The sequence below is a fragment of the Nestor notabilis genome, unplaced genomic scaffold, assembly GCF_000696875.1.
Source record: "Nestor notabilis isolate BGI_N333 unplaced genomic scaffold, ASM69687v1 scaffold15395, whole genome shotgun sequence".
Taxonomy (NCBI): domain Eukaryota; kingdom Metazoa; phylum Chordata; class Aves; order Psittaciformes; family Psittacidae; genus Nestor; species Nestor notabilis.
In genome coordinates this window covers 70,496-94,142 of record NW_009930751.1, presented here as the reverse complement: position 1 = coordinate 94,142, position 23,647 = coordinate 70,496, and the positions used below count along the sequence as shown (strand labels likewise).

Sequence of the window (23,647 nt, the reverse complement as noted above, 5' to 3'; positions counted from 1 at the left end):
TGGACACCACATATCTTTGATAGAGTCATTATGATGGGATTCAAAGAACATTATGATTGGTGGAACTGCAAGAAAAGACTAGTCCTTGACTTTTTGCTTTGATAGTGACAGCTCAAGCAGAAGAATTTGTAATATACTTAGTTGACCTGATCATACTCTTGAGTGGCCTGGACATGGCATGGGGTCAGGAACAAGTATCTCCCTCATGTGATTGCTGCTGTTCAGAATTTGGATGTGGCAAGTTCTGTCATAGAATTTATAAATTAATTTTCAAAGTAAGCAAATACTGTGTATAGAGCATCATTTTGTCAGCAGAAAGTTGTTTTTTGGGAAATGGGCATTGAGGAGTCATGCACTGGTCTGTACTGGATTCTGTGGGCAAAGCCACTGACTATTAATGAGCTCTGTCGGGCAGCCAGGAAAGCAAGAGGGGGATAGAAAATACCAGTGTAAAAAAGAACCAGGGGGAAAGGGGCAGACTGCTTTTAGAGGCATGTTTTCTAAGCATAAAAGCCATTGGTTTTAAAACAATTTAATTCTTAGAACTTAGAGTTTCACTTTTTTCCCCTCAAGGACAATGACTGAAACTTGTTAAAGTCATGGGAGCAAAAGATACTCAAAGATGGAATCATCTCTAGGTGTTTGGCGAGGTGCAGTAGGATTTCCATAAATCTGACATGTTTCCTCCTAAAAATAATGTATGTGCATGGATGGTTGAGTGGTTCTTTTAAGGTGATTTATATTTACTTCATTCTCCAAAGGTCCATCTCTAAGATGGCAAAACAGCAAAACAGATGTCCATCTCTTAAAAAGCAAAATGGGAGAGGCAGTATGTGAAGTGTGCCCAGGTGGAATAAAAGGAGTCTCATGAAAATTGCCTCAGACCACTGTTTTTTCTCCTGTTTTCAGTTCATCATTCCTCTTTTCCATGTTCCTTTCCCTTTTTGCGTGTAAAAAAAAGTTCCTTTTCACCAAATGTCATAAGAATACCGTGAAAGGAAGTCTTGGGTTAAGTGTAGTTTTATGTTCAAGTACACCATATGTGTATGTTGCAAGTGAGCTGGCTAGATAGAAGCAGATGCCTTTCCTTCCTTATTCTGTTTAGTGTCTCATACACTTTCAAGATAAGTTAATACTGTGTCTAGACTATGGACTTACTGTGGAAAAGGAGAACCCGAAGAAGCTTGGGAACTTCCAAGATAGGCTGCATGTGGAAAGATTTGGAAGTTTGAGTCTCTGAGTCAAGAGCAATTGCACTGTAGAGGCTCACCTCCCAAGGAGATGTTGGAAATGATCAGCTGTATTCCTGAAGAGTATAATTATAGAGGGTTTTTTATAGAGAAAAAGTCTGCTGCTCAGACCTAATTTGGCTTGCAAATGCCTGTTATCCCAGTATGGGATTCATAATTGGTAATGAAGTTATTTCTGTAGGTTTGTAATATCTGCTGGTCTTTTCAGTTCCACTGGAGAATGATTGATATACTTAAGAAGAAATGTAAGAAAGGTTTCAGTTGTTCTTTATTTTTAAATGAACCTCCAGAAAGAGCTCTTCCTCTTAATTCTTGGTTGTTACTTGACTTCAAAGTTGTTTATCTCTATTATTAAAAGTTAGTTGTTTTTGAAGATTTACTAAAGCAAGATCAGCTATTCCTGTTACCCACTTGAACTCCTTTTCCAGTTCTGCCATGCTCATGGCTTCAGCTTTTTGTTAAAAAGGTTTGGTTGGGGAGTATGTCACATGACTTTTTTTTTTTTCTTATTCATTGAGTTATTATTAATATTTACATTACAAGATACTGGCATTCATGTGGCATACATCATTACAGGATGTACTTTAAAGCTTGTGAAGTTTTATTGTCAGCAGTTCACTGTGAACAGTTTCCTGTTTGTGGTGTCTCCCATTTTTTTATTTGGTTCCTCAAGCATTCTAAGAAACCTAATCTTGTTTCTTATGTGCCAATTTTAAAATGAAGTTTTATACAAAGCCAGGAGTACGACAGTAATACTGTAATGTTGGTACATCATAAATCTTAAGATTTGCATTTGGAGCATCATATTTCACTCTTGACAAGCTAATGATTCTAGTGATAGTCAGAGAATTAATGCATTGTGACAATTCCATTGTTTGGGTTTTAGTCCATTTTTAAAATAATGATTTCTGTTGATGCCTTCTAGCTTAACAAATGGCGGCACAGTGTGTGACAAAGGTGGAGCTGACTATTTCCTGCACCAATCTCTTGGATAAAGATGTTGGTTCCAAGTCGGACCCACTGTGCGTGCTTCTCCAGAACACCAGTGGTCAGCAGTGGTATGAGGTACAGTGTGGTGCTTCTCATGAATCTGCTAAAACCACCATTTACGTTGCTGGGCCTTTTAAAACACTGGAGTGTATGACTGCTTTAAAATATTTTGATTATATAGCAGCACCTCTGAATACTTTTAATTACATTATTTCTATAATGGTTACACTGGCAGCACACTAATAATTGTTTTCTAATCAATACTTACACTTGTCTGATTTTTAGAACTGTTCCCCCAACCACGTGTGGCCCAACAGAATAAGCCTTCTAAGTGCTTAGATGTTCCTTTATAAATACAGTTCTGGAGTCTCATCCTGGGTTTGACAAAATATCATTTTTATGTTGGTCTTCTCTATGCAGGAATAAGTACCCCTTACAGGGAGCAAAGAAAAACAGTTCCTCCAATATCTCTCTGAGTTACAGTAGTGGATTTTGTAATATGTTTATATTTGAAAAATATAAATATGTTACAGATATAAATTTGAGTTATAAATATATAAATATATTTATATTTGATGAAAGATTTGTAGGAAGATATGGCTTTATACTTCATAGAAAGAAGAATTTTTGGAAGTCTTTAATAGTGTATTATTTGATTTTAATGCTTGTTTGGTTGGTGAAATACTGGATAAAGTGGTATCTTTCTGACTGCAGGTTGATCGCACAGAGAGAGTTAAGAATTCCTTGAACCCAAAGTTTGCCAAGAAATTCCTAATTGATTACTATTTTGAGCTTGTTCAGAAACTTAAATTTGGAATATATGACATCGATAACAAAACCTTTGATCTGAGTGATGATGACTTCTTAGGAGAATTTGAATGTACACTGGGACAAGTAAGTATGCAGATGATTTCCCTTAGAATTAAGAAAATGCAAGTTGCTTATATAAGTTACCTTAAATTTACCACTATCTTCTTGTGTAGTTGGGGTACTCTTAAACTGAATAGGATTCCCTTCATTTGTTTCTTCAAGCCTCAGTTCAGTGTATGTACATTTTATTTGCAAAGGGTCTTGCAATGGTGGCCTGAAATGTACTTTAGAATGGTGACTGTCCAGATTCCTGTCTGAAAGTAAGTGGACCGTCAATGAGCACAAAGTAGCAACTGCTATTTATTTACTGTAGTATTCAAATTCTTACTTTTAGGCTCCATAAAAAGAAATTGGATATAGTAACATAAAGAATGTTCACAAGGGCCACGTTAACCTTGTAATTTTCTTTCCATTCAAGGCAAGCAGCAATGATTCTGGTTCTGCCTACTGTTGAATTCATTCCCATTTCCCAATCAAATTCTGCTATTGGTGCTATCACAATCAGGCAGCCTCTTTTTAGCTTGTTCTAATAGATCCTTTGAAGGTACTTCTGGGAGAGGCATCTTGGGATTTTTTTTCTCCCCTGTGTCTAAAGTATTTTTATGTTCAGTGCATTATGGAGGTAGAGGCATGGTGAAATGAAGTTCAGTAACAATTTAAAATTAATCAGTCATTCTTAAAGTAAAGAAGGACCTGTGGAATGAGTAGACAAACTTCTGAAAAAGCATTGCCAGCAGAGGATAAAATAAAATCAACTAGAAATGCTGCAGGCTGATGTTTGTTTCCATGAAAAAGATTGTGTTTATAAATTTGTTTGCTGAACCCCTTAATGAAATGTGGCTTGCATGTGTTCAAATGGTACATACGAAAAACTTAAGAACGGTTTGAGATTGGAACTTAAGGTATTTGTCCATTATGTTTATCATGTTACTAGAAGACACTTGATTTCATACTGCTCCTGAAACTCTGCGTGTGTTCATCTGCATATGTAGTTTAAAATTTTGAAGTGTATCAAGTATTATGTATTTACTTACAGAAGATCATGGAAAGTAAATGCCATGCTGTCATCTTCATGATAAAGGAAAAATTACTAAAAAGAAAACGCCCCACTATCTGATTTCATTCCTTTGAAAATCTATTAAATTGGCTACTTGTACATAAGATTGTGCTACTAATGCTTGATACACAAATTTTGTCTTGGCAGATAGTTTCTAGCAGGACTCTAACAAAACCATTAGTACTCAAAAATGGCAGACCTGCTGGAAGAGGAAGTATTACGGTAAGACAGTATTTAGTATTTATCCTTAAATATTTTGGTGTGTAGTTTGTTTGGAATTTTTTGAGTTAGTGTTTTGAACACAGTATGTGTAACCTACAGTGCTATAAAAGGTGTCTTAAAGCTTTTTATTTGCTTTTTCCCCTCCACTAATTTCTTTGTCATCCAGAAGAAGAGCAGCCCACCTTCTGCATCTCTAGGTCTCATTGCATCCATAAAATAACTAGGGCATCCAGTGTGCTACTGTTTGGGCAATATCTTTAATTGTCAGTGTCATCATCTAGTGAATCCCAATATCAGATGAAATTATTCCTTCCTCCCCCCACTGCATTTTTTAATGTTTCATTTGTGAGCAAAGATGATTTATTTTAGTGGATCTGTTGTGAATATGAGAAAACTATGTAGTATTCCTGAATACAAAATAAGGATTTAATTTTGTTTGCCTTTGTAGATTACAGCAGAAGAAGTGAAGGACAACAGGGTAGTTGTGTTGGAAGTAGAAGCAAGGAAGCTGGACAACAAGGTATTTAAGCCATTGCTGTTTCTTAGTAAAATCAGAATCTTGTTAAAACAGGAAACATTAAAATGTTTGGGGTTTTTTTTGGTTTTGGTTTTTGGTTTTGGTTTGTTGTTTTTTTTTTTTTCTGAAATAAATCTGTTAAGATTTTTCTTATGCTAATAAATTGAAGAAAGATGGTTTCACAGTAACTTTATTAACTGTTTTGAAATGAACTATAATGTCTTTCTAAAAAAGCCAAGTGCATTTCAGAATAGTGTATGAACAGCATGCTTCCATTTAAATCTAAATATTTATACTTAATCATAAAGATAAGGGAGTTCGGTATACCAATTGGGTTGAATAGGTGTATAAATGATTACCTGCTAGCTCTGTGAAATAACTGGTCAAGAGTGCACTTGGAGTGTGTAAATCCATTATGTAAATGTTTTGGGGCTGGCTAAAATGACTATTTAGAAAGACTTTTAAAAACAAAATTAATAATGAAAAAAAAAGTTATTCCCCAGTTGATTTAATGATACTTTTTTGAACCGGACGAAATCCTTAGTTTTCTAACTAATGAGTATTATGATGGATAGTATAAATACTCTTTTGCTTGACTTGTCAGGTATCTAGTATGTGAACACTACAGAACTTAAATTGACAGACATGCCCTGTTTTTTCCCTCTTTCGTCAGACTTGCATTTCTTCTTATAGAGCTTTTGTTCTATGAACATTTAGTTTGCTTTTTGTTAAGCTAAGTGTGCTTTAACTGACATTTCATAGCATTCATGCCACAGGCTGTTCTGGGATAATTACTTGTTCTTTAAATACAGGATTTTTTTGGAAAGTCAGATCCTTATCTGGAATTCCACAAGCAGACTGGAGATGGAAACTGGGTGATGGTTCACAGAACAGAGGTAGGATATTTTCAGTCAACGACTTGGAGATTAAGGTTATTTGATTTCAAGTATGTCACAGGGCTAGAAGTACAGTGCCTTACAAAAAGAAGAGAATAGTCTGGTAGTTGACATACAGACTGGTTAGAAATGACCTCAGATCTTCCATTGATTTTATGATAGAATGGGAAGTCTACCTTACTCTGTTTCTGATTTATGCCATCCTGTTTTAAAGGAAAATACTTAAAAAAACAAAAAAAAAAAAAACCACCCACAGAAAGCCAAACCCTACCACAAAACTTTCTGCAGGTTTTGAAAAGGTACGTGTACTCACAAAGGGACATTTGAGTGCTGCTCTGAGGGTAGAAGTTGGGCATTCCTGTGGCTGTGCTGTTCTTAGGTCAGTGTCACCTAGCTGTACTGTTTAATAATGAAAATTATTATACTGAATGGTTGCATAGCAAGGGCAAGCCAAGGATAATGCTGAGTGAGGGAAAACGTGCTTGAGTAGCAGCAGCATTCTACCTTGTTGGAGGTGCAGAGGTGCCATGGCAGCAACTGACAGGGTAGGAGCAGGTTCAACATGTCTCACTGTAGTGGAAGCCCAGGCCCTAGTCACAACTGGGGTACTGTGCGCATTTGAGGTGGTGACCGTGTTAATTTTGAAGCATGGATGTTGATCCTTTTTGTGTCAGATTTATAAAACTCGTTTCTCTTGTAAGGTGGTTCTTCTGCGTAAATTGTATCTTTTCCATGAGGATTTCAGTCATCTTCAATTTTAGTAATAAATCCCAAATTTGCTGTTCCAGTCTGGAACTGGCTGGAGGATTAGTTATTTATGTTACAGATTTTAAAACCTTTTTATGTTACTAACCATTGTTTACTGTTTTCATTTTCAAAAGAGTTATTTCTTTCCTTTCTACTCATACAGTGCTGGAAGTATAAGTATTACTATTATTAGGTATTATTAATTAAGTATTGCTTATTATTTGTAGTTTCTTGTACTTTATAGGATCATTATTTGGTGTTTGGGTATATTACAGATACTTTCCAGTTGACAAATTCTGAAGGTCATTCAGTATTATTCTTAAATGCTGTGTTTTAGTGTTCAATTTGAGACCTTTTATCCTCATGTACTGTTTCTGCTTAAGTATATGATGAATTTCTTGAGGGAATATTTCCATAAGTGGCATTTCAGAATAAATAGAAGCTGGAGTGAATTATAAAATCTCCAGAGCATTGATGTATTCAGAATTTCTAATGTAATTATTTTCCACTTTTCTTTGGTAAGCCACGCTTTCTTGTATGTTCATGTGCATATATTACATGTGTGTGATTATAAAAAAAATAATTTTTGCAGTGTAGTGGCTGAATGATATAGTAGATCACAGTGCAGTCTAGAAAAATACAGAGCTGAAAGATACTGTCTCTTTCGGATAATGGTATTGCTTGTTTAGAATGTTATGTTTGTTTATATATCCTATATGCTAGGATTTGGATTGCATGAAGTGATTGACAGCAGCATTAGTCAACTGTTTTTTCTTACAAAAATCATGTCATGAAGGGTATGACCCATTACAATAACTACTTTCCACTCTTGGGAATAATACTATTCTGGCTTTTCTTAAAAACAGGTTATTAAGAACAACCTGAATCCAGTTTGGAGACCCTTTAAAATCTCTCTCAATTCTCTGTGTTACAGTGACATGGATAAGTTGATCAAGGTAATGTAAATTAAATGTGTGTATGAATTAATGCATTAAAAATATGTAATAAATGGAAGATGTGTTATTGTAGTTATTGTCTCTGTTTCAAATTGAATTGAAAGTATTAGGATTCTCACTCTTATTTGAAATTTACAGAGATGCACGCGTGTTTTAGGGGGAAAAGATGTATCCCACATTTGTGATGCATTATCTGGTAAAAGTTGGTCTTTGAAAGTCTGGCTAAACAGTTAAACACAAGTAGCTTTGAAAGACCCAGTTCAGTTTCTTATTTGGATCATACAGTTTTAGGGTTGCATCAGCCAGTATCAGTGGTGTTAAGATACTGTATAATGAAGGATGTGTGGTAAACGCTAGAATGCGCTTTGGTCTACGTTATAGATTTTGTAATACTTTGTTACTGGTGCAACAGGTAACACTAATGAAATTTTTGATATACATTAATTACGCTTAATACACCAGCTGAGAGAACAGATGTGGACCAAATGTATCTTGTGGATACCAGATGTAGCAATTTTTTCTCCTCAGATAGAACTGAACCTTCTGTCAGAAAGTCACCAAACCTGTAAAGTGATAGTTCTACCAGGACTGGTCTTTAACTCTTCGTATCTTCAGATCTTATCTTGAATAAATTATGTTTAACTTCTGAATGTTTTTTTTAAGGAATTCTCTTTAGGGGTGGAATTGAAGCTAAGGAACCAATCAAAAGGCCATTTATAATCTATTGTGAACATGTTAGAAACCTGATATTTTAGCATTTAATGAAAAAAACCCAAATGAATAAACCACTGTACTTGTCATTCTTCCCTTGGAAGGAAAAATGACAGCGTGATCTGCATGTGACAGTCATATGACTTGAGGTAGCCCTGGAATATGTTTAACAGCCACAGGGATCTGGGTGTTACAAGCAGCTGTATAGATTTAAATACATAATTATAGAACAGACTAATGAACAACTTTAGAAGCCCAGAACCTGCTTCTTGTGCAGTTTCTTTATTTTTTTCTTTCTCATTCCTTTCTGTTTCCCTTTTTCCCAAAGTAGCTGTGATAGCTCTTTCATCTCCGTATATTGTAAATACATTTCTCTTTTTCGGTAAACAGCCGTACTAAAACTATAGACCATTGATTAAATTATATCTATTAAGATGGAGTAATTATCAGTTCTGTCATAATTTTAATAAAGCCTATTCCTTGGAATCTTACCTCCCAAGTTTAGGTTTATTTCTAGAGGTTGCAGACAGACAGTAGGCTTATATTTTAATTTATAAATCCAGGAGCTATTACTTCAAACATTAAAATGCAGGAAGAATTGTATTATAATGTTGAAGGATTAAACAATACTTTTAACACTTCTGTATGTGCACAGTTGCATACGTAATGGGCTATTTGTCATAGTAAGTAAACCCACCAACTTTTCCATAACGAGTGGCTTGGTTTGTGTATCCCCAGCAATGCACAAACCAAGTTGATTCTTTATCTTACAGTTTCATTGCTATATTCCATCTGAGTGTGTTTGCAGTTAATGAAGTTTTGCCATGTTGGAAATGTGAGCCTTTCATCTGGAGCAAGCATGCCTAGTTCTGCTGGGTCAAATACATACGCAATCTTATCATCTGGTTCCCTAGTGCTTTTGTATGTCCAGGAGGAGCATACATGGAACAAAATAAATACTTCTGTCTTGCTTGGATAAGCATTGAAAATTGGCTTAGATGAGTCACATATATGTCAAGCAAGACAAGCTTTGATCCCTTTAAAAGGAGAAATAACTAACTATGCTAACTGTGGGCAGGTATCTTAACTATTGCCTCAGGAAATGTCTTCTGTTTTAAATATCAGGTACTGAAGAACTTGGCTGAGTGTTTGATTGGCTTAATTTATGGCATTCTAAAGATTTTACATAGTATCTGCCATGAACGTTAGTCTTTTGGTTCTGTGGATGCTTGTATGAGATTTAAGTTGCTATTCACTGCATGTGCATGCATTTATTTGTTAGTGCATTCAAAATGTAGGAGTAGTGCAAACTGCGGCAGAGGCATGAGGCATGTTCTGCACAGCATAGAACTTGCAATCTACACATCATGTTTTGTACTTCAACATTACTGTTTGTATTCAGAGGGTTAATTCCTCTCAGAAGCTCAAGTGTATGTTGAAGTTGTTTGTTTTACTTCGTTATTCCTAAATGAAGTGGCCAAGTAATCAACTGAATTGTTTCTTGAATGTAATGTATGATTTTTTTTCAGTCTGGAAAGATGGACATGAATATAGCTGTTCAGTTCAAGCCCTCTATATTCAGAAAAGGTTTTCCTGAAATTTGTTTTGATTCCATTCTAATGGGGAACTCCTACTTTAACTCTTGGTTTATTATTGTTATTATTTATAATTACTTTTATTACTTTTTTCCCCTGTTATTTGATTAGCTAGCATGTCTGCATTGCTAAACTGAAATAAAATATCAGAAGTGGATGAAACTAGCATATGCTTTTATAGATAAATACCCAGCTTTTTGTCTGGAAAGGCAGTTCAGTCACATTCGTAAGTTGAACTTTTGAAAAACAGAAATTGAGGATGCTTTAAATAACAGTGGTAGAATTATACTCAAACTGATAGGTTCTTAGGGAAAAAAAAGTTTGTTTCACTTGTTCTGCCTTCTTTGGTGGGTTGGGGTGTTAAAAGATGTTAAAAAAATTCGAGTCTTGTTTCTAGATTTAGAGCTGAACCTTCATATACTTCTAAATTCTGAATTATCTTGAAGATTAATAAAGTAATATAAAAGTGTTAATAAAACTCTTGTGATCACTGAAGAACTAATTAACTAATTTTTTGGCTGGATGCTCAGAGATGGTTAAATTTCCTTAATACCTCTGAAAAATTGAGTCTCTTAATCCATGATTACAGTAGAAAAAAACTACATTATTCTCTTACTTTTCCCAACACCTCCACACTCCCAAAACATAGTTCAGTATAATTGATGTTACTTGCTCATGCAAGACCTGAAGCTGTTTAGTATTTTCGTCTCTCCACTCCAGTGAAAGATCTGGTCTGAAATGGGTTATATTGTTTTTTATCATACTTCATCCATAATTTTAGGTGTAACTCTATGCAATTCTAAGAGTGCAATCTGAGAAAAACTCCATGATATAAGAGATTCAGGTTTGCCTGAGGAAATGCTATTGCAGTGTTCACTGCTTTTGTTGGGCCATTTCTGTTACTAACACGGAATAATGCTTTGGTTTAGGTTGAGTGCTATGACTATGATAGTGATGGGTCTCATGATCTCATAGGAAGTTTTCAAACTACGATGTCAAAACTGAAGGAAGCATCCCGGTCCTCACCTGTAAGTCTTACATAGTCTACCTGTGTGCTTTTGATAAGCTGTTCTACTCATTTGGAGGCAAAACTTAATGTCACTTGACTTGTGATGTTGAAGTTGTTAGGCTGCACCTTAACAATGCTGCTGTAGTTGAGGCTAACTCAGCATTTGCATTATGCATCCATTTTCCTGTATGATGGCAGGAGGTGCTTAACCTGGCTTGGTGTTGACTGCGCTAATAGGTTAAAGTAACGGTTTAATTGATGAAGCCTCAACAACTGTTTTTAGGAAGCTTAAACATACAGGTCTTACTTCATATGTTACTGCCACAGCTGCTTTGTTAAAGACATGATGATTCAGGCAAAAATCAAGTTGTTTGTCAGTAGAATCCTCAGAGGGAAAATAGTACAATTTTGTTGGTTAAAATACAGTTGTCTAAACAAATGTATTTCTAAACTTTTTGGTAAGAAAGGTTTTCTGTCTTGGTAATGGCATTTTTCTTGCTAATTTTGGGCAGACTGGGTTTAATTTTGCTTGATAGTGAAACTGCATTTTTAATACAAGCCCAAAGTATCAGTCCTAGAATAAAGAATTTTTGTTGCATAAGTATTTATAGTGCTTTTATTGGATTTGTTTGCGTTCATACAGGTTGAATTTGAGTGCATCAATGAAAAGAAACGACAGAAGAAAAAAAACTACAAGAACTCTGGTATTGTGAGCGTTAAGCACTGTGAGGTCAGTGATGTATTCTGGTATTACTCTGTTTTTAAGTGTTCAGGTATAACAGCTGTCACCTACTATGCTTCCACCCTCAAACTGTAGGAAACTTTAAAATGTCTAGAAGTTTCAGACATGGTGGGTAGTTAAGGACTCTGATTCATATAAGGAGACAGATTGGCAGCTGGATCATGTTTCTGTCCCCTCACTTGAAGGTGCCATTTATATGGCAAAGGTCACTTACAAATTTGTAAGGCCAATCCTGAACCACTGTATTTCCCAACTCACCATTTTATGGTGAATTAAAATCTGGTTAGTCTGTTATAATATGTTGGTTTATAAATGATAGAGCTTTCGGACCTGCTTTGTTGTCTACCTGTAATTTTGTAAAATGCCTGATTCTGTTGCAGTGATTGCCCATTCTGTAGATATCCTCACTGCAGTGGGTGGGTGAAATGTGTAGAGTAGAAGTATGTATCTGTAGATATCTATAGAGTAAAAGTAGTGCTTTGCATGAGTAAAGATACCAGATCTGCGACCTCAGAAGTTACTGCAATAATATTTATTAGTTTTCTCCCATTAAAAAAAAAGTTAATATCTATAATTAACTTCTATTTTTAGATCATAGTAGAGTGCACATTCCTTGATTACATCATGGGTGGGTGTCAGCTGAATTTCACAGTAAGTTAAATCATTTGTACAAAGTAGCTTTTGAGTTTTAGAATGAATGGAAATGCATAATTGATTGCCTGTGTGCCTGTGCTCTTCACTCTGTTATTGGGGTTTTTTTTGGTTGGTTGTTTTGTTGTTGTTGCTTGGTTTGGTGGTGGTTTTGGTGTTTAGGGGTTTTTTTTTTGTTTTAGTGTTTTGGGGTTTTTTTTGTTTTTTGGGTTTTTTTGGTTTTGGGTTTTTTGTGTTTTGTTTTTTGTTTTTGTTTTTTTGTTTTGTTTTGTTTTGTTTTTTTTGTATCATGGAGGGGGGAAGTAATTTTGCCAGAGTCCATCTAGTCTGTTTAGAAAAAATTACTTTCATGGCACAAAGTTCGTATCCTGTAGTTATGTTTGTTAGAACCTGACTGAGCTGTGTGCATGGAGCCCAAGGAGAACTAAATGCAGTACAAATAGCAGTAAGATGTCTTCACCCTGATGATGTACTTCATCACCAAAGCAAAGAAGACTCATTGAGGCTGGAGAAAGAACTGTCTCCAGGCATCTGTGGTGTCTGTTGTACTTCTGAGAGGAAAGATGTGTATGGCAAGATAGAGAATGAAATTGGTTTAATAGCTATTGAAGAGCCGCTGTGAATGGTAACTGAAAGTGAACACAGTGAAAACCTGGCAGATGAAGGTCATTTCAGCCCTTCTGACAAAAGCAAAGCTGCTGATGGTTTTGTAGAGGCATTAAGTGTTAATATTCCAAGAAACCTGAGTCTAAGTATTGTGCCTGTTAGATTTGTAGGTGTCCTGGTAACTACTGTTTACAACCCTTTCATGATTGTCACTTTGTCTTTGTGATTAACAGAAAAGATAATTTTACCACTAACAGCAATTTAATATAAACATTGCATTTGACAGGTGGGGATAGATTTTACAGGCTCCAATGGAGACCCTCGCTCTCCAGACTCTCTGCATTACCTCAGCCCTAATGGAGTTAATGAATACCTAACAGCCATCTGGTCTGTAGGACTGGTCATTCAGGATTATGATACGTAAGTTTTAGATTTTTTTGAATAACTTTTAGATATGTATGTTTTTTTATGGCTGCTTCTTAAACCGATGTTGAAGATGCCAGCAGATATATTGGAATAAAACTTCTGCTCTGAAATGTAGAGCTAAAAAAGACTTCATAATCACTGCAGAATCACATAATCACAAGGAGAAGCTTGTGTTTACAGCAGACAAACAGCAAGGCTTTTCATCTGTGATGCAAAAAGCAGTGTTGATTTAAATGAATGCTTGCATTTTTGCCAATTTGGTGTGTAACAGTCGTTTTGGTCCTAGAAACAATTACATGGGGCAACTTCCATTTAATTTTGCCTCTTAATGCTTAATAAACAGCATTTTTAATAGTCAAAAGCGGCACTGGTTAGCTAAATTTACTGAACTATGACAGCTTTTAAAGGAAGGCATTCACTTCATTTTCCTTTAAAATTGCCTTTTTTAGAGATAAGATGTTTCCAGCCTTTGGATTTGGTGCACAAATTCCTCCTTCGTTTCAGGTAATGGAATATGTAAATGTGTTAAAAGCACTTACTTCATGAGGAGACTGTATATACAGTCCTTGACCATGCCTTTTATATTTACAGGTGTCACATGAGTTCCCATTAAATTTTAACCCATCAAACCCATTCTGTAATGGTAAGTCTGAGTAAGTCTAAGGTGAAGGGGTAAAAACACATGAAAAGTGAACTGTGAGGCATATTGTTCTAATTAAATAATGAGTTTGGTTCTGTAGCAGAAAACAATTTTATAACCATTTTCTTAGTTGCTACAAATAGCATTTGGTCTCTCTTCTGTAATCTTCATGATTTATGAAAAAAGTGTTTTAAACAGGGCACAGTACAGGTAAACTGGGAATGATTCTCTTATGTTGTCAAGCTAATTTCTTCTACTTTGCTACTGAAGTGGAGTTGTCTGGTTTGAATATGATGCTGCTAGCGCCCGTTCAGCATGGCCTCTCTGACCACACTGTTAGCTACCAGGAGCTATCAGATGAAGAGAACTGTGGTAAGGCGTAGAGCGTTTGCCTTTCTGTTCACATAGAGCAAGGCATGTTAACTATGTGCATTAAACGTTGGTCAAGCTAAAGGTCTCCACTGCTCATAGAATCATGTACTTTTTTTCACCATGGTTAGTTTTTCACATCATCACTTTAAATAACTGATACAGTGTTTCAGGAAGATTGAGTGCTTCAAAATATCCTAATTCTGATACAAAAAAAATTAATACAATCTACTTGTGTTGTCTAGGAGTCCAAGGCATTGTTGATGCATATCGGGCTTGTCTTCCTCAAGTGAGGTTATATGGACCAACAAATTTTTCTCCAATTATAAATCATGTGGCAAGATTTGCTGCTGCAGCTACACAACAGCAAACAGCATCTGTAAGTTCCTTATGGTACTGTGTATATTTTTCTTACTTTTTTCTTTCCCTTCCAATTTATATATGCTATTTTTCTCTTTTAAGCTGTACCTGTTTTGACAGCTGAACATTTACCTTGTGAATTGATGTTTGGTACCCTTAAAAGGAGATAAAAGCTAACCGATTTCTGCAGATTGTACGCAGTAATTCTCTCCTAAATTAACTAAACAAACTCTTTAGGGTTGAAATATCAGCTTAAAAATACATGGAATCTTTATGGTATTTTCTATTCCAAGCTCTTGCTGTGCTAATCAGGTGTTAAAAGTCTAATTTAAGCCTTTGCATATAGGAGAGTGACTTAACCTTAGCTGAGAATATCAAGTAGACCTTGTTTCACATCAAATAGCTGAGAAAGAGAATTAAATAAGATAATGGAGAATATAGGTCCTGCCACCTAGGTGCCAGCATGGATAATCAGTTGTCCGTACTATAAAGCTTTAGGTGCTGTAAGTGCTGTGTCCTCCTCTCTATTAAAATTGTATGTGCGAGTTGTTGACCCTATTAGGAAATCTGAAGGAGCAAGTCTTGAGTATGAAATCATTTAGATAATAATCCATGCAAATTCATCAAATCTGAAGCCATATGTATCCTAAGTAATTAATAATAGCAGATACTGGTGTCTCAGATGTTATGTAAAATCAGAAAATAAAATTAGCTGTTTTTTGCATAGAAAAGTACCCATGGAAACCAATTTGGAAAAGAGCTATGGATTTTCATATGCCAGGAGATTTATAACGTTTTACCTTGATAGTCTTTCAGTAGTAACTGTCATCAATATATGTATGTATGGAAAGTAGCAAAACCTCTTGTACATCTTTTTTTTTTTTTTTTTTTTCCCTTCCCTTCCCCTTCCCCAGAGTGTGCAATACGCCTAGCAAGAGATGTATTTTTTCTGCCTGAAAGGATGTATCGAGTAACTTTTGCTGCCCTGCTGTTTAATGTGTACTATAGATATTTTGGGTTGGCTTTTGGTTTTCTTTTTTTTTTTTCCTCCAGTATGAAGCAAGTATGAGAAGCAAGAAATAAATCCAGTGTGATATTCTATCATGCTGCTGGTCATGGCCTACTCTGCTCATGGTTGCTTTGTAGACATTGTAGCTGGAGTGGGGAAATAGAGTGTTGGGGAGCAAGGAGAAAAGATGATACCTGAACACAGCAGATAAGGGAAAACCAATTATTTTAAAGCCAGATAAGTGAAGATGAAGAGCAAAGTTCTGAAGAGGAAGACTTCTGAGTATATCTTTGGAACTTGAATTTGTGCTGCCCAGCAATCTCCTGAAATGAACAAAGTGAGAGAAGACCAGAAGTTAAGAAAGTATTTTGATAGTTTTTGAACTTTGTACTTCTGCCTTATTCTTGATGCTTCAATCCAGAACAGAGACTAAGATGACAACTTGTAGAAGCCCTGGCAGTATAGTGGAACCAGGTCAAGTGGTACTTGAATATATTACTAAAGTACTGCAAGGTGGTCTCAGATACCTTGATAATTAACTTCACAAAGCAACTAGAAAACATCATTAAAGAAATTTGAAAATGGACATGCTAGTTTTCAGCATGAAAAAGATATGTTTTAATTTAAGAGTTCCAGGACTCTTTTGTTCATCCATTGTTAGCTGACGAAGGACAAGAGTGATACCGCTGTTGTTTTTTTGGGAGTTGCTGTTTAAAGATGACTTCTTCTAAAAGAGTGATTCAGTTGTCCTTATAAATTTCTTCAGACTGTACAGTTGAAGCCTGACCACAACTTACATGTCTGCTTGTAAAATTCAGGGAGTACATTGAGCATGTTTAAAGTGACAACAGTGTGTAGTCTGTATGTTCATTTTTCTAAGTGTACATGCTGGCCTCTTTTCTGTTTTTTGTTGTAACATGGTGTTTATTGATTTGACAGCAATACTTTATACTCCTGATCATAACGGATGGTGTGATAACAGACCTTGATCAAACTCGAACTGCCATAGTTAATGCTTCAAAATTGCCCATGTCCATTATCATTGTTGGTGTTGGAGGAGCAGACTTTGATGCTATGGAGTTTCTTGATGGTGACGATGGAGTTCTTAGGTCCTCATCAGGAGAACCAGCTGTCAGAGACATTGTCCAGTTTGTGCCATTCAGGAAATTCCTAAATGTAAGTAATCTTGGTGGTATGGTTTAATGAGTATTGTAGAGGTATGCTGGGTTTGCTAGGATAGCCTGCATATAGTCCTAAACTTTTGCAGAGTCTCTAAAATTAACTCTGAAGTCTGAGGTAAGTCTTTTATCAAATGCTAAAAAAAAAAATCCCAGGACTATAAACTTCAGCATGTGTAGAATTTCCACTAAGTGAGCTGTTGCATGTTCAAAAAGATTCAATTCTGGTTTCAGCACTGCATTTCTGACAAGTTGCTGCAGAGGAATATTTTAATTTCCACCCTTATAGTCTGATTTTGTTTATTAATATTATCCCTATTAATAATACTCTTTATACCTTCTTATTTTGTCTTTGTATTTTTTACTTTTGATAGAAATTTTGTTAGTGTCGGAGCAAATCAGGCAAACTGGAAGGAGAAAATAAAATCAATATAGAATATGCTCACTGAATAATGCAATTGGATGTAGATTAACTAGGATTAATATTCAGTATAAAATTATACATTCAAATGCTTTCAGTTTCTAGAAAAAGGGGTGCTTTTTTTCCCTATGGATACTTAGTCTTACAGTAAAGACAGCATCTCTAGCAGAGCTCCTCTGGAGCAATACAGTTACTGTGGGTGAGACATGGTGCAAAAGGTTGCGGATGATTAGACAAAGCCCCTGAAGTGTCATCGTAAGCAGATAGTCGAAGTGTGTTTACGTGGCTAAATTTTGACAGCTGCACTCTGTGCGCATTTCATATGACTGAAGGTATCTTCAGACATGGCAGGCCTTTGCACACCTGGCTTCTGGTACTTCAGTGGAGTAAGGCAGCCAGCTGCTTCCTGGTAATGGGAGTGAGAAGGTGAAGATTTCAGAGAAGCTTTCATCTGTCCCACAAGGGCACTGTGTAAAGTCCTCTGTAAAATGTCAGATTTCAAATTTGCCTAATAGAGGAAGTGTTTATTACCTGTCTTAGGATCTCTGTTAACAGTTGGTGGAAACTGAAACTGTTTTCTTCTGTAAGTCTCCAAAAGAAGCGCTGGCACAGTGTGTCCTGGCAGAAGTCCCTCAGCAAGTGGTGAACTACTTCAGCACCTACAAACTGCAACCTCCCAAGAATCCTGCTGCAAAGTGAATGGGCTGACCAGAGTTGCTGGGACTTCGTACTGGCTTTACTTGCTGAATCTACAGCCTTTGGTTCTCGAGATACTTCTGTGTACATGTATGCACACACCTCTGTGTGGTAAATGTCTGTTACCTTTTGCCTCTACCACGTGTGCTTTTTAAGGGCCAAAATTGGAATTATGTTAATATTTGATGTTGCTTTGAGAGATGGGCTTACATGAGTGCATTTTATTTTGGAAAGAGTAGAAAGAAAGAGGTTGAATATGCAGAGAGAAGGTGGAGAGCGGCTGGAAGTGGAACAGCTGCCTGTTTCATAAATATGGCCTTTTTGATAAATATTTTTGTGGGGATCAGCACCGAGAACTGCAGTTTCTCTGTGATCTTAAGACCAGTCAGAAACAAGGAAGAGGGTATATTCCCACTGAGCAGATAACAGCTTGTATGTGCTTCAACAAATCTGGAATATTTCAGGTTTCTGTGTCCATTAAGCTACATAGCAAAATTTTGTCACAGAAGTTTCATAATTAAACAAGTGCCACAGGGCATAAAGGCCTCCCTTGCATGCCTACTTTACGCTTGCCACTTTAGTGCCTTTGGCCAATGCCTGGGATTCAGGGCTGTGTGAAGTTGAGCCAAACAAGTCATTAAAGTATACGTTCTTTTCTAGTGTGCTTTCTCTTAAGGTATCAAAGGAAGAACAAGGGTGAAACAAGGTAAACCTCGAACATCTCAGAAGAATGCTACTGGCCTTTGAGGCTACTCAAAGTAAAGGTTGTAAAATGTGTTTCAGTGTGTACTGTGCTGGAAAATGGGAACTCCAGTTTTTGTTTTGGTTTGGGTTTTGGTTTGGTGTTCCTCCTCCCCAAGCAAGTCAAGACTATTGATCTTTAAAGGGCTTTTTGTGAAGTGGGAATTCACTTTTTAGTTTGTAAGTTTTGTCTGATTTATGACTGCATGTTTTCAAGCAAAGGTTCTTGAAAATGCTACTTCTATTCGTTTTGTCATATTTTGAATCATACTTCTTTTTCATGAGCCCACTAATGAAAAGTGGTTACAAACCCCCTTCTTTCTTCCCTGTAGGAAGACGAGGAAGTCTCTGAGCCCCAACCCTGTAATCATGCTGCATTTGTCTAGGGCAAACAATTCCTGGTTTATTTTCTTGGCTTAACTTTTCCACTTTAGCATTTATGTCAAATGTAAATCATGTTGCGTTTGCTTAGTGGACAGATTAAGCTTTCTTGTCTCCCAGCTGCATACTGTTTGCTGAGGATCCTGTTTCTCTTCTGATCCTGCCAGTGCATTTAACGTATGTGGATATAAAGGTCTCATTTATCACTTTCAGAATGCCCATCTTGAACACGAATTTTGCTGTTTCACGTTTGAAGTGGTGTAGACATCTGACTGGTCTGGTTTTGGATTGTCTAGCTGTAACATGAAAAACCAGAATGGACTAGCACTAAATTTAGCGTACTTGGGCATTCAAGATTACACCACGTCAGAGTGTACATGACTTCATATGTGACTTTTTTTAGTTGCTGGAGCTGCTCTGTATGGTTTGTTTGGTTTTTATTTTTTTTGTTCCATACATGTATAATCCTGTCAAAAATCTGAACTTGCATTAACAATGATGGATGAAAGATGTTGTATTGAGATTATTTTACACATCCTGTAAAACAAACCAAGTGTTTTGTAGACAGTTAGCTGCTTATCAATCATGAATGAGTATGTTACTTTCCACTCTGTTTTCCTTGGTGGAAGGGGATCCTAAATAGTTTCAGTAGTGGAATATTAAAGAAGAGATTTTGTTTCATATTAAGCCAAGCTCTTTTTTTCTTTTTTTTTTTTTTATTCTAATTCATATGTTTATATAAAAACCTACAGTAATCTTTTTATCAGTGTAGTGCAAATGTGTTACTACTTTATTCATAAATTACAATGAAGTGTCATGGCAGATATGCAACAGATCAAGGAAGTAGTTACAATGAACCTAAATCACACTGTTGCAAATCGATATTACATGATTTTGGAAATGTAAATGTTTTCATAGCTACATGCTCCATGTACAGAGGTAACTGGATACAGTATTAATGCTTTGTCTAGATTCATTGACGTGGACGTGTACTGCTGATACCAGTACAGGATAGTACTGAAGAACCCAAACCATTCTATGATTCTTCTGAGGTGTCTGCAAAAATAAAATGCTGCATCTGAGTTCTGTTACCAGTTCTGGTTTAAGTTGCTGTGGAAGTGCATTTAATCGAATTTAATTATGTTAATAGGTATTATTATACTAAATATCTGTTGCATATAAAATAAAAGCTTTCATTTTGTCTGTATTCTGTACATAAATTCTGAGTTTCTACAGTAGAGAATTCATTACTCTTGCTGGAAAAGTGAGAAGTGCCTTCATGTTCCTCAGGCTTAGGGAATTAAATAGCATATCCACAATACCTACTTCTGCAAGTGCCCTATTCTGTGTAAAAGTGTTTCGGACCTGACAAGGGCAAGAACCCTTTTCCAGGTATAACTTCTCTCAGAAGCATACAGCTAATGCCTGCTGAAAAATTTGGAAGCTTCTGAGTTAGGCTGAAGCAGTATTCTGAGTCAAGGAATGCAGCTGATTGTGAGTCAGGGGGAAGGTAGTTTCTGTGTTGTTTTGCCTTTTTTTTTTTTTTTTTTTTTTTAATTAATTTTTACAAGTTAAAAATGCCTTAGTTGTTCGACAGTGGTAAAGCAATTTTGTGAATGCGCTTGTAGGTTGCTTGCACCACCTTGTGATCAAAATGATGTATAGCAGTCTTTGTAATCAGGTGCTTTTGCCATTTGAAGGTCGTAATATATATATAAATGTACAGCAGAGAAATAACCTGTAACCAGAATTTTTTACTTTCCTATGTATTTCAGTTCTGATGAAGTTAACTGATTTACAATGCCTACGCATTAAAAATATAATTTCAGTATACTGTTCTGTCGTGCCTTTGTACTCAGCATTTTCTGTGTTATGATAAATGCTGCTTTTACAGTTTCTGTAATGAGTATTGCACAGGCTGAACAGCTCAGATTTATAACAAGTATTATCAGTTGAGAGGAAAAATGCCTTTTCACTCAGTGTTTATGAATGTGCAGTGTGTATTTCTAAGGCATCTCATACTGGCTTTTAGCAAGAAGGTATTCTGAATTTGGACAGTTTTAGCAGTGCCTGTTTCATGCTCTTTTGCCACGTGAGAGTTCTCCCATGTGTGCTATCTAATACAATTATTAATGGTTCTCCAAAATGTTTTTCAGAACAGTGTCTACCTTTTAGGTATTTTTCATTAAACGTTTTTCATTTTCAAATATGTTGTCCTATTCCACCCATCAGTTTCTTTACACTCAAGTGTAGTCAAGTCTGAGATGCTTTTTTGGGAAACTGGGAGATACTGGAGATGTAGCATTGCCATATACAGCCATATATGGAGTGCGATGCCACAGACAGCCTGAGCGAGCTTTTGTACCTGCAAGGTGTGTCTTCTGAGTGCACTAGAGTAATCCACTTGACTTCTCCATCAGTAAAGAATCCACAGGGTACAATTAGTTCCTGAAAGGATTTAATACATATTACTGTTGACCTGTCTTGTGTCATTCTGTCTGGTGAAAACCCTATGAATAGTCGCAGCTTGGGTTCTTGGTAGTTTTGCAGAAAGAACCGACAGGCTTTCCTGCAATCCTGCACTGTTGAGGGCTGTAACAAAGCAGCAACTCATGGGATGCTCTGTTGCTGCAGTGTAGCAGTTGCTGCTGAGGTCTCAGCCCTTACTTTGTAATGTATGTCAGTGTGTGATTGATGAACTTAAATATGCCAACAGTGAAAATATTTGAAGTAACCTGGTAGCACTTGTGTAGGCAGAAGGGATTCGGATCTCTTGCAGCGAGAGAGCACTTTACTCATTAATACAAAAATATTCAAATACAGAGGTTTATGGTTTTTTTCCATAATGTTTTGACAACTCTCAAAAAAGATGCAAGAACCATATATTGTAATGGATTTATAGATCATTATTCACAAAGGCCTCATTTGTGAAGCACTTCTGCATTATTTCTAATTCTGAGATTGTATTGAGGCATTTTCAAATGTGCAATAGATGAATAATTCTTTATGATGCATCTTATCATTTTCTACCTCTCTTGTGACATTCTTTATTCTTACATATCAAATAACACATACAAAGAAAGATGGTTCTTCCCATGTAGCAGCTGAACCTTGACCTCACTGCTAATGCAGCAGAACTTGCCTTTTGAAACAGGCTTGGGTTTCTGTCGTGTGTGGATGTGTGGAATATACAGCATATAGAATTCAATCATCCGACTTGCACTGGGGCAAAGCTCCCACTGATTCTGGTGGATCACATGTAGCCTGCAAAGCAAATATGTAATCTTGGCAAAGTGCCTTCCTTGGCTGGCTGGTCAGCTGAGGAGCTGTGAAGCCTGTGCTATGATTTCTTGACTTGCCCTCAGCATAATGGTTTTAGTTTCCAAAACTGCTCATCCAGTGGGGACCAAAAGTGGATAGGGAGAGGGAGGAGATGCAAACCCATGGAGGATAAAGAGAATGAAGCTTAAAACACAGCTTCAGCCTTTTGTTTTATATTGCATCCTTTTCTGTGATGAGTTGATGCAGGAGGTTGACACTGTGGGAGCTCCTTCTTAGGAAGCTGTATCCCTCTTGGCTGTGGCACTGGAAAAGGATTTTCTTTAGTTCATGGATATGATGCAGCTTGGCCCTGGTAAGGCACAGGATTCATGCTGCACCATCAGTTAAGGTATATGATGAAAGTGAACAGCTGGAGCATTGGTTGAAACCTATGCACCACAGATCCAGAAAGCATAAATCCTACTTTTTGTAAAGTAGACTTTGATTTTGAAGGAGCTGGTTTAGATACCAAGATTCTTCAGGAAGTTAGCCAGTATCAAGTGCTTGCTCTTCAGAGAGCATTATTAATGTCCAACCACTTGAGAAGATCAAGCATGTAAATCAGCAGCCAAAAGTTAAAGGTCACCCCTGGGGTAGGTGGGGAATGTTTAAGCCTTTGCCATGTTTATTCACTAGAGTCAAAAGACAACTGGAGCAGTTGTTCGTGCTTTCAGAGTAATAATTCCGCAATCTGCTTCCCCTTCGTGGATTTAGTGATTTTATTTTACTGACCATGGTTTTGTTTTGTAGCCCTCTGTCCCAAAGTAAAACATCCCAATGCACAGCATTACTGCTTCCTGCACTGGGCCGTGTGGGTCACAAAAGCAGGTCACTGATTACAAGTATAAGGGGAGGGGAGAGAAGGATAGAGAGAAACATGAGTAACCTCAGCAACAGTAGGGCAGTGACAAGAAAAAGCATAACTATGGGAAACCAGAAAAGGAAGTATGAAAGTACACATACAAAAAGTAAGAGCAAACTGAGCAGCAGGAAGACCAATAAGGAAGCGAGGATAAACAGGAGAGGGAAGAGGAGAAGCAGGAACAAGACAGAGTAAGAAATAAGGGAGAGCATAGATCAAACAAGAAACAAGTGTTCCTGAAATCTGAGCTCTAATTCCTATTAAATCCGGAGTTGTCTCTTCAGGCTCAAGGTTAAGAGGTAAGTATACAAGTAGTTTGTCCAGCTGTGTCAGGAGAGGAGGGAGAGAAGAGGAGTTGCGGTAGACTTTTTTATCTTGAGTAGTCTCTACTTTTACCTTTTCTGCCCAAAAGCAAAGTCACACT

At 36.6% G+C, this 23,647-nt stretch overlaps 1 protein-coding gene across 1 annotated transcript; it reads left to right on the top strand.

Annotated features, from left to right (window-relative positions):
• The first annotated feature begins 2,173 nt into the window (after positions 1-2,173).
• CPNE3 (copine III) lies at positions 2,174-17,992 on the top strand. Its single transcript, XM_010015563.1, has 15 exons — positions 2,174-2,315; positions 2,955-3,134; positions 4,315-4,389; positions 4,838-4,909; positions 5,719-5,802; positions 7,416-7,505; positions 10,741-10,839; positions 11,464-11,550; positions 12,154-12,213; positions 13,106-13,239; positions 13,695-13,749; positions 13,837-13,888; positions 14,500-14,633; positions 16,563-16,799; positions 17,811-17,992. The coding sequence occupies exons 1-15, from the start codon at positions 2,184-2,186 to the stop codon at positions 17,919-17,921; spliced, it is 1,602 nt and encodes a 533-aa protein (XP_010013865.1). The 5' UTR covers positions 2,174-2,183; the 3' UTR covers positions 17,922-17,992.
• Positions 17,993-23,647: the final 5,655 nt, after the last annotated feature.